Below are 11,824 nucleotides of genomic sequence, written 5' to 3' on the forward strand. Positions count from 1 at the left end.
GTTGATTTCAAGATAGCTCAAGCCAAGTCGAGCCGAGCTCGAGCTTTGGGTTTTACTCACGAGCCGAACTTGAGCTCAAATAAGTAGGCTCGAACTGAACTGTACTTTATTAAAACATGATGAGCCGAGCTCAAGCCCAGTCACACTTTGGCTCGGCCCAGCTCGTTTACACCCCTATATGCCGGTCACCTCAAGGCTCAAGATGTTAGAAGTGATGTGCCGATTGCCCAGGTGTGCCTCTTTTTACCTTTTTTTTTAAAATTAAGCATGACATGACATGTTTTGGTTAGAAAATTTACTATTACCAATGGGGTGGTGGTCCATTGGCAAAGGCAAAGCCTTTAAACACCTTGGGAGAGGGAGGTCATGGGTTCAAGTTACACAGACGACATAATAAAAGAAATCTGCGGTTCAAAAAAAAAAAGAAAATTTACTGTTTAACGTACGATTTGTGTTTTCAAGGTTTTTGAAATTGACAATTACAACAAGAACTTTGCATCACTTTATTGCTGACCCGCGGATCAACTTCTGTGGCATTTAAACTATTGCCGGGTTGTAGGCAAGTCATATTCCGACCATGATCCTTTTAGCCAGTTATGAACTAGACGGCATCTCAGATCCCCCATGACTCTGGTTCATAGCCACATTTACAATTTGGTTCAACCATGGTTCTTAGCCACTTGAGGCAAACACTTGCTAATCTATAGAAGAATTGCTTACTAAACTTCACAATATACATGTGATTTGTTAAAAAAAATTACAATACAGAATTTTCAAAAATTTACAAGATATTTTTAATGAACTTACTCATGGAAGCAAATTCATTCAGTAGTCAATCATGTCAATTACTTACCACTTCACCAATAATTACAGTTATATCATCCATCTTTCCACCTGCACAAAATCACTTGGTCAACACATAGGATATTTTTTTAAACTCATAATTATAAAATGCTTAAATTTCGCTGGCCATGCCTGTTAGCTTCTGCCCCAAGGCCTTTTTCCACCATGGAACATCAAGCCCCTGTGTGTAAACAAAAGAAATCACAAGTTACCGCGACTACCTATACGAACAGGTCAGGTTGACCCATAATACGTTTTTAACTAAATATGACTACAAATATTGGCTACAATCAAAATGAGGTGATATTTTGACTAAAGCGATTTAGAAGGTTGTGTGCATCAGAAAACAAGTCAGTTGACCCTTGACTAGTTTCCTTCTAAGGTTTGAACTTTTTTTAGCCGTTGACCCGTTTGAGATGTAAAAACTAAATAAAAATTACCACCTGAGTTTGCTAACTAACTTTAAGCAAATGGGTCAAATTGACTAGCAAATGAATATAGCTAAAGAAGGAACAAGACAACGGGTCAAACTGATTGAAATACGATCGAAGAGTAATTAAATGCATAAACTTTCTAATTCGATTTATTAAAATAAAGATTATTAATGTAATATAAATTTTAATTTTTTGTAATCATATTTAACATATTGGTTAATGTAAAATTATAAAAGATGTGTTTGCAAGCCAACTTGTCCTGTACTAACATCATATATATAGGGGAAGGTTAACGTACAATATTCCTTAATGTCCCATATGTACGATATGAAATTACGCACGTTATAAAACTCAAAACCCTAATCACGCATGTTGAAAAATCATTATCACACATGGTTATGATTTTGTTCATGCGTGATTATGGTTTTTCAACATGCGTGATTATCCGATTTTCAAAATGCGTGATTATGGTGTGACTTATGGTTTTTCAACATGCATGATTAGAGTTTTGAGGTTTATAACGTGTGATAAGTTAAGGAATACTGTATTTTACACTTTCACTACATACATAGGGTAGGTTCATGTGAGAATTTAGGGCGAGAACCAATGTGAACACAACCAAAATACACCCAAAACAAACAATGAGCCCCCACTCCCACCCAAGCTAAATGCTATTTTTAAAAAAAATTTACAGTTAAATCGCGACTTTTATAAAAAAATTATTAAAAAAAAGTTGCGATTTTAATGGAAAATAAAAAAATGTGGTTTTTAAACTTTTTTAAGTTGTTTTAGTTGTGTTCACACTGGTTCTCATGGTTCATAAAGGGTGGTTCCTAATATTTATTGTAGCATCATTGTGATAGATATACATTAAAAGCGAAGTAATCGGGAATCCATTTCATTGTGTTGTGCATTGTTTCGTCGGTTCGGTTATTGTCCTCAACCGAAGCCGAAACCAAAGTCATCGGTTAGTCTATTTTATTAACCAATCGGTTTTCGGTTACTCACTTCGGTTTATTCGGTTAGATTGACGGTTTTTGGTTTGGTTCATTTAATTTCAATTAGTAGCAAAATCCCAACTTGGGCTAAAACTTTTGCTTAGAAATATATGAAATTGAGGTATAGAAATATGAAATGAAAGTATAAATATATGAAATGGTGATATAAATATGAAATATATGAACTGGAGGTATAAAAGATAGAAATATATGAAAATATGAATGATTCAGATCGGTTAAGCTATTTTTGGTTGAACGAGAGTACAAAAAAATTGATAACCGGTTTTGGGTTAATTCGGTTTTCAGTTCAGTTTCGTCTGTTTTCGGTTTGGTTTAGGTTAATGATTTAGTTATTGCTCATCGATAACCGATTTTGGTTAATAACCGATAGGTGCGCGCGCGATGCGGCGGAAAACACAGACATTGCCATAGTGTGCATTGTTTGGTTGGTTAGATTATTATCCTCAATCAAAATTGAGGTCATCGATTAGTCTATTTTATTAACCAATCCGTTTTTAGTTAATCAGTTTAGTTTATTCGTTGACGATTTTTGGTTTGATTCATTTAATTTTGGTTGATAGTTAAAACCAAACTTGGGCTAAAACTTTCGATTAGAAATACATGAAATTTAGGTATAAATACATGAAATGGATGTATAGGTACTTGAAATGGAGGTATAAATACATAAAATAGGGGTATAAATATGAAATACATGAACTGAAGGTATAAAAGGTAGAAATATATGAAAATATGAATGGTTTGGTTCAATTAATTTTGGTTAAAAGAGGGTACAAAAAAATCGATAACCGTTTTTGTTTATTGGGGTTTCGGTTAATAAGTTTTTAGTTAATTCAGTTTTTGGTTAATTTCGGTTCAGTGTTGGTTAAGCATTCAGTTATTACTCACCCTTAGACACTGTTAATCACGTAACATATCAATTTTTTAATTAAAAAACTATAGCAATACTATATTCAAATTAAAGAGAATAAAATACTCGTTTATATGGTGTAATTTAAAAAAAAAATATTAACGTACCAAAAAGTTATGACCGTTTATAAATCACGGGTGGAGTTAGTTTTTTTATAAGGGGATAAAGTGTAACTACTAACTAATTATCTATAATTTTGTTAAAGATGAGGGATTAAAGTGTAATCTAGATGAGAGGATTAAATTGACGGTATTTAAGCACTTGACATTCTGTAGCTATTAAACATTCTGGGATAATGACGAAGTACATTGGGCTTTAATCAGTTGTACACTAAGGCATTATCTACTTGTACCTTTTAATCCACACGTCAATACTGACCAAGACAACTATCGAAACGTCGACAAAAATGAGTAGGTCGTCACAGTACTTATGGATTTTTTCATACAATATAGTTTATAAGATATAGCAAGAATACGTAAAAGAATTATAAGTTTGTTGTGTAGGGAGAAAAGTGTAACAACTTACCCATAATTATGTAAAAATTCATAGATTTAAGTGTAACTAGAATTGCGTCCCGCCGCAATGCGGCGGGGATTCTTTAGTTATAACTAAGTCGATCTAGGATCCGCACGTTATGTTAAACCTATCAAACAGGAAAAAATAGACGATGTAAAAACGTTCACCCACACACGCATGTTGCGTCGTGTTAACTCGCAAAATTTAGAACGAAACGTTAAATCAAAGACGCACGTTGCGATGTGTTTAGTCACAAAATTTAGAACCAAGCATAAAGCGAAAAATTTACGGAAAATGAAAACTATTAAGGGCCAAAGTTGAAAGTAAAAAAAGTTATGAGGATAGATTGCAAAAGATAAAAAGTTTGGGGTTAAAAGTAAAAACAAATTGTTTTGGATTAAAAGTAATTTATGAAATACTTTTGGTTAAAAAATAAAAAAAAAAATCTATTTTTTTGGAAAACCCCCAAAGCCAAGGTTACGGCAACCATATGCATAACCATTTTTTCTTTGAAAACCCCTCAAAGCACATCCCGCGGGGCGTAAAACGGTGTCAAATAATACTAATGCCACACAACCGTCATCGACCACTAACACTGACTCGACCTAGAATCTGATTGTTGCGACGAACCTGTCAAACATGAAAAAATAGTGGTAAAAACGTTGAACCATACATGCACGTTGCGCCGTGTTAACTTGCAAAATTTGAAACAAAACATAAAAAGGTTGAACCAGTCGTACGTTACGTCGTATTAACTCGAAAAATTTAGAACTATATGTAAAACGAAAATTTGCGAAAGATGAAAAGTATAAGTGACAAAAGTTGTGAAGTTAAATTGCAAATAATGAAAAGTTTTGGGTTAAAGTTAAAAAACAAATTATATAGGGTTAAAATTGAAAAAGGTAAAAACCTTTAAATTAAAAGTAAAAAATCAAGTTTTTTTTTTTTTGAAAAAATCCCAAAGCATAATGTACAACTTGAATTGCACATTTTTGTTGCTAATTTATAATATATATAATAAGATGGGGAGCTAAAATATATTATTGTCTATGCTATCAATATCGGCGATATATCGGTGCTATATCACCGGTATATCGGTTATCGGACCTAGCCCCAAATATCGGTTTCGTATCTAGGTCAAATATCGGTCAACGATAATATCGGTGGTCAACACCGAAATATCGCCGATATTTTGTAAAAATCATATTGGTTGTCTCGCCGATATCTCGTCTGGGCCCAATTCCAACCGTATAGCGACCTCCGGCGGCTGAAAACAGAAGAAGAAACATACCTGTTGGCACTTATCGACCACATATCGATCGTATAGCGACCTGCGGCGGCCAATTCCGACGCCTCTGCCGGAATTTCTGCTGTAAACCAGTAGCGGCTGAGGGAACAGCGAGAGACAGGAAGAAGGAGAAGAAAGTAGCGGCTGATGATGATGAAGAAGATGTGTGTGTTACTTTTAGGGTTAAATAAGTTTTAAGTATTTCAATATTTACCCCTCTATCTTTCACTAGTTTATACTTAGTCCTTTAAACTTGTATTTTTTTTACATAAAAGCACATTATTAGTTTGTGTATATAAATATTTAACCCCTCTATCTTCACTAGTTTATATTTAGTCCTTAAACTTACAAATCTATGCATAAAAAGTATAAACTTAACATTATATATATAAATTTATATAGGTTCTATATGTATATATATATTTATGCACTATATTAGAAATTACCGATATCTCACCGATATATCACCGCGATAAACGATATCTCACCGATATATCACCGCGATAAACGATATCTCAGATATCGGTCCTTGACCGATAACCGATATTTTTCCGCATTAACTGCTTTATTGTTTAAAAGGTCAATTTACCCTCCTTTTAGGGGTGTATTTATAAATTAAGAGGGAAAAAGTTCTTATTTTTTGAGTATCTTAAAATGTCCTTCCCTCATGCATTATAATATAGTGTAGATATTATATGTAGGGAAGGGTTAAAGTTAAAATGAGAACTAGCTTGAGTTGTGAGAACTGCGAGAACTTTTGATCCAAAGGTTTTTTGAAAAAAAAATTGACAATTTTTTTTTTGTATCGTATACGAATTCCTACGGTGGTGTAAACCACATTTAATGTTCTGGGGCTGCTGAGATCAACAACCATTTACACCAACGTAAACCAAACTTACATGTTGAATAAATGCCGCCTCGTCAATTTTTTTTTTCGCTTTTTTTTTCACAGATGTCTTAGTTAGATGTTAATCTACCTTTGTGCAGAATTTGGTTGAAAAACTCACACGAGAAGGAGTTCTCGCGGTTCTCACAAGTCAAGGGTAGTTCTCATTTGAAAGTACACACACACACATATATATATAGATATATAAGTTTTTAATCCAGCCCGCGATTATGCCACCTCTAGACTACAGATTTTCTATAAATTTGATACCAGTGGAAAGAAATATTTACTCTGTTTCTTGCTTCAATTGAAAATGGGGAGTCAAAGTAGAAGTCCACTGAGTGCTTGTAAGCAAGATCAGCCAATACCTTAGCTAGTATTCAAAAAAACTTATTCATGACACTTGAAATTAATTAAGTTGCTTGTTTTTAAAATGTAATAAAAATATTTTCAAGTGACAGTTACCCGTCTCCGCAACATCTTTATGTTCCTTAATTGTTGATACTATTTCATGGTCAAACACGTTATCGAAAAGCCCGTCTGAACCCATTACTATGATGTCCCCCTTCACTATATCAATACTAGTAACCTGCATTTATGTATAGACAATGTAAAATAATAATAAGAGTTAAATGTCATTTTAATCCCTGTGGTTTGGGCCATTTTGCCAGTTTAGTCCAAAGGTTTAAAACGTTGCCATTTTAATCCTAATACTTTCAAGTGTTGCCATTTTAGTCCACTGGGTTAACTCCGTCCATTTTTTATGTTAGCTAGAAGGGTAATTCGATCATTTTATATGGTCGAATTGCCCTTCTAGTTAACAGAATTATATTTAAAATGACCGAAATGCCCTTCTAGTTAACAAAATAAAGGGATGGAGTTAACTCAGTGGACTAAAATGGCAACGTTTAAAACTATTTGGACTAAAATGGCAACGTTTCAAACCTTTAGACTAAACTGGCAAAATGGCCCAAACCACATGGACTAAAATGACATTTAACTCTAATAATAATAATAATAATGAAATAGAGGTGGCAATTTCAACCTTTTACATTGTTTCGTGTGGGTTAATTTGCTTAGTGTATTGTCTCAAACGGGTCAAAGGCTATTTTAATGCATACAACCTTTTACATTGTTTGATTTCAAATATTTATAATATTAGTATCATTATTATATTATATTATTGTTTTTGTAGTTGAAATTAACACGCCAATTATTCATAACAAGTTTCAAAAAAATAGACCCGTTTGACAAGCACTAAAATATGACATGTTTTAACCCAAACCCATTTGACCCATTACTTAATCTGCCCGGACCCACTCATCTATGGACTTTCTTACCGTGGCATCGAGATATGTTTGGCTGACGGTCTCAGAGCTCAACTGATACGGACAATCAAAATAATGCTCTTGTGGGAAAGTGGAAAATATTATTTGACCTAAAAGTTCAAGATTTATAACAACAATGTCACTAACAACAAAGTCGAGCAACATAATTGGATCTCGGTTTACCTTTGCGAATAACCCGAAGTCCACAATCTCCAACATTAGCAATCTTAAGAATCCCATTATTGTCTAGCATAGAAACAATTCTACAAAGACAAAAGCATTAATGTGGGATTATATATTAAAATGTGGATAAAATAAGGGATTAATGATTTAATTTAATACGTGTTAAAACATACACAGTAGCTGAACCTGTGGATGAGGTTGCAGCGTGTGCTTTTCTTACAAGAATCCGAGGATCATAATTAACCTGAAACAAACATTAATATAAGCATTACTTGCGATTCCTGATATGACCCAAAACACGACATGATAATAATAGGTTTCTGGTTGTCTTTTTTTTCTTTTATGACGCCCCACTTGCAGTATGCGCATATAATGTATATATGTGTGGGCCAACGGGGGGGGGGGGGGGGGGGGGGGGGGGGGGGGGGGCAAAAGTGAAAGTGCACTAATTTTAACGTTATTTTACTAATTTCGTGAAAATAACGTTAAAAGCTGAGGACGGTTAATCATGCATCATGTGGTGGCATTGATAGCTGAAAGACAAAAGGGTACATGCACTAATCGGTCTTTATCCCGATTGTTGAGTGTTATGTGCCTTATGTCTAAGGCTTGATGCAAAACTACTATCGAGCCAGGGGTCTTACTAGAAGCAGCCTCTCTATTCCTACGGGTAGAGGTAAGGCTGTCTACATCTTACCCTCCTTAGACCCTACCTTTGCTTTGCTATTGGTGGGATTTACTGAGTATGATGATGATGGTTGTCATGTTTTTTCCAGTTAATTAAACATGTTAACCCGTTAAAAACTAAAAAAAAAATAACATCTCCAACGTATTTACAACCCGGCAACCCACCAACCATTTATAACCATTACACGAGTCGTGTTCATGTTACACGCTATTATTGATTGCCTTAATCATTTGCAGCGGAATTGATTGTAAGTTTGGAACTCATGATGATCAAGAATGTGCAGGAAACGATTTTTAGAGGACAAGATCAAATTGATAATGTCTTGGTGCCGACATAACTGCCGGCAAGATTACATATATAGGGAACGGTTAATGGCGGTTGATCTTGGAGGGAAACTAACCGTTTGAAACGGTGCCAACCATAACCATAAACCGTTTAAATAATAACATATTGTTACATATACATAAGCCTATAAATTCGAATGTAACTACATAACATAGAATAAATTAAGTTAATAATACTAACAGCTATATTGTTAAAGACGCAAGGCGGAGGCGAGGCGCACCGGCCTCGCCCGAAGCCTAGGCGCAAGGCGCAAAAAAAGCATGGGTTTTTTAAGAAAAGCGCACATAGAGAAAAATATATAAAAAATATGTTATGCTTTGAAAATAAATAAGATTCCACATATAAAATAAACTATTAAATACGCCATTTAAGATCATGTAGCTAATAGTTAGTAGCAAAAGTTTAGGACTTATACACACGTAGTGATACCAAAAGTTACTAGGACTTATACAAACGTTTGCGGTTACTAAAACATTTAAACTTTAAAGAGGAATGGTTTACAGCTGTAAAAAAACTTTAAAAAATAACATTAAAACAGAAAAGTGCGCCTGATAGATAAAAGCCCGCGTTTTTTACTCGTTGCGCCTTGTTCTGGGCACGCGCCTGAGCACCGTTTTTACAAAAAAAAAAATCATATTTGCGCCTAAGCTACCACCAGGCGCTATAGGCTCGCCTCGCTGCACCCGAGCGCGCGCCTTTTGCACTTTTGACAACTATGGTTACACGATTAATGATTTTAAGTGTGTCCAAGTTAGTGTTATATCTTTAACACAGAGAAATATAAGGGTCGTGTCCGGGTCATCAAATGAAACCCCCCCCCCCCCCCCAAAAAAAAAAAAAAACCCAAGCAACACAATTATGTACCAGAAATCACATGTAAACCTCAATGTTTGATGAGATATATTCTAATTGTTTGACAACTTGTCACAAACGTCTTAACTTTACTATAAAAACAATCAAATAAAGAGATGAGGTGATAAGTACCTCTTCATCATCAACTAAAGATGAAGCTCTTCTCATAAGTTCTCTTGAGAATTGTGCAGGGTCCACATCTTTTTCTGCCCATCTATCATCATGATTTGCAAAACAAAAGGTTGTATGATGTTTAGGTTACAGTCCATGGTAATAAATCAACTAATTTTCTTTGTTAATAAACACCACAACATACCCTGAAACACCGTCTGCAACAGCCATAACGCCACCATTGTAACCACTCACAAAGAAAGCATCTTCCCCGCCTTTGTCAGCCTTAGGAATAAAGAAAAAAAATGATCCAATGGCAAACAAAATCTGTTACTAGAGTCGGTAAGATGGATGGGTTAGTTGGATTGGGTAATAGATCAAAACGGGTCAGTTTTAGTATGGGTCAAAACAGGACAGGATAGTTTGTGTTTATATGAGCTGCTAATACTTTCTTGTAAATGGTTCAAGTGCTTATAATGATTACAAAAACACTATTTTAACAATCTGAAAAGGAAATGATTTAGAAGGTTATTTGAATGCATTAGCCCGTTCGACCGTTCTTAACTGTTCCTACTCGACTACTCTGGCCTGAGATGAAACCCAAACCCAAACCAAAGTATTCATAAGTTAACACGCTGAAGTGCTAAACAAGTTGTGTTAGCGGGTTGGTGGGGACGAACCGGACATGAGCCCGGAATTTTGCACCACACATGAACCTTAACATGAAACGTGTATTCGTAGGTTTACACCAACACAACCCGTTCATACCTAGAAAATTAAATATTTGACTTCCTTTTTATATTAATTCTTAAAAATATTTTTATTTTTTTAAAAGATGCCAATTTACTTTTCAGATTTTAGCATAACAGGGGAGGGGAAGGAAAATGAATTAAATGAGAAACGAAAGGAAAAGTTGTGATTTTTTTCGTGTTCCCGAGTTAATGAAAAGTAAAGTAAAAGAGAAGAAATCAAACATTTTATGTGTTCCTGAGTTAGTAGGAAAAGAAAAGAAAGGAACAATTTTACCATTATACCCTTTAAACATAAAACATTTTAATTAGATATGAGGGCAATTTAGTAATCGATAAGATTTTCTCTCCTAATCTCTCCGATTTGAGATGATAAGTATACATACAAATTTTCTTGTGTTTTCCCTTCTTTCTCCTCCCCTTCTTTTTTTTTTTTTTTTTTTGAACGACAAATTTTGGATCACTGACGGACTACTGGAGTATCATCGTGCCACCAGCGGAATCACCCGATCATATACATCTCCACTAGGCATAATGCCTATACACCAATTCGGGAGGAAACCCAATAAATATAGGAAAACCCCCCTTTGTGGGAATCGAAGACAGGACCTATGGGTCCCAAAGCCTTATCACACCTCCAAAATGCCATTAGGCTATAAAGGCATGGAAAAAAATTCTTTTTTTTTCTCCTCCCCTTCTATCCTTAAAAAATCTCAAGAACATGATTTTTTTCATATTTTCATCTCTTTTCTTGTAAATGAGACTCAGAACAGAGTGAAAAAGTACGCAAATAGTTTAAGTTATTAATGTTTTAGAAATTTGAAATAAATAAGGAAATGGTAAAAAGGGTGGTGAACCCGACAGTTGAACGTGTTGGCAGGTTCGACCCGTAACCTGTCTGTAAGAGGAACATACCTTTTTCGGGTGTGGAATGAGTCGAGTTCCGACACGGATTGACAACTCCGGTCTACAATCATATCCAACTTTAGGTTATAACACCACACCATATGAAATTTACAATTAAAATGGTGGATCAGATTACCTTAAAACAGGATTGGGTATCGGGGAAGTAGAACAACCAATAACATTCATGCTCATCACTTTCTTCCTCGGAAGCTTAATTGCAGTTCCAGATGAAGATAAGAATTGACAACTCATGGCCACCGCTCTTGCTGGTACTGGTATTTCACCCACAACCACTAGCAATAGCAAAAGTGTGAGCGAGTCTCTTTGTGCCTGTGGGTTTGATGGACATTTTGCCACGTCACTCTTTACACTTATGCTACGTTTGCATCTATAGATTTGATTGTAAGGAGCTGATCAATAAGCACCAGTGGTCTAGTGGTAGAATAGTACCCTGCCACAGTATAGACCCGGGTTCGATTCCCGGCTGGTGCATAATTCCTTTTTAGTTTCTTTACTTCTGGTTCTTCTAAGGAAAAAGTGTTTTAACATAAAACTATTTCTTTCCATAAATACATCACAGTACAGACACTTTCACACCAGATTTCACACCAGATGCATCAAACTGCACTTTCACAAGTTTATTGTAAAATGGTAACAAAATCAAGGCCTACATTCGCCAAGTTTATTGTAAAATGGTAACAAAATCAAGGCCTACATTCGCGCACTAATGTTCTCAATTCGCGATGTTTTGTCCATCCTCTTCACAATC

General features: G+C 35.1%; 1 protein-coding gene across 5 annotated transcripts; it reads right to left on the reverse strand.

The window, feature by feature from the left end:
- Positions 1–410: 410 nt before the first annotated feature.
- LOC110939841 (probable protein phosphatase 2C 26) lies at positions 411–11,371 on the reverse strand. Of its 5 annotated transcripts, none has more exons than XM_022181411.2 (13): positions 11,192–11,365; positions 11,065–11,116; positions 9,606–9,685; positions 9,422–9,503; positions 7,578–7,648; positions 7,405–7,484; positions 7,234–7,331; positions 6,359–6,482; positions 6,184–6,266; positions 5,011–5,151; positions 976–1,024; positions 854–894; positions 411–630 (listed from the first exon to the last, which is right to left on the reverse strand). In XM_022181411.2, the coding sequence occupies exons 1-13, from the start codon at positions 11,305–11,307 to the stop codon at positions 595–597; spliced, it is 1,053 nt and encodes a 350-aa protein (XP_022037103.1). In that variant the 5' UTR covers positions 11,308–11,365; the 3' UTR covers positions 411–594. The 5 variants fall into 5 exon arrangements, with proteins under 5 accessions (XP_022037103.1, XP_035835348.1, XP_022037102.1 ...); XM_022181410.2 differs by lacking the exon at positions 411–630 and adding an exon at positions 645–701 and having other exon boundaries at positions 11,192–11,371; XM_035979455.1 differs by lacking the exon at positions 5,011–5,151 and having other exon boundaries at positions 418–630.
- Positions 11,372–11,824: the final 453 nt, after the last annotated feature.

This window comes from Helianthus annuus, chromosome 11 (genome assembly GCF_002127325.2).
Source record: "Helianthus annuus cultivar XRQ/B chromosome 11, HanXRQr2.0-SUNRISE, whole genome shotgun sequence".
NCBI classification, from domain to species: domain Eukaryota; kingdom Viridiplantae; phylum Streptophyta; class Magnoliopsida; order Asterales; family Asteraceae; genus Helianthus; species Helianthus annuus.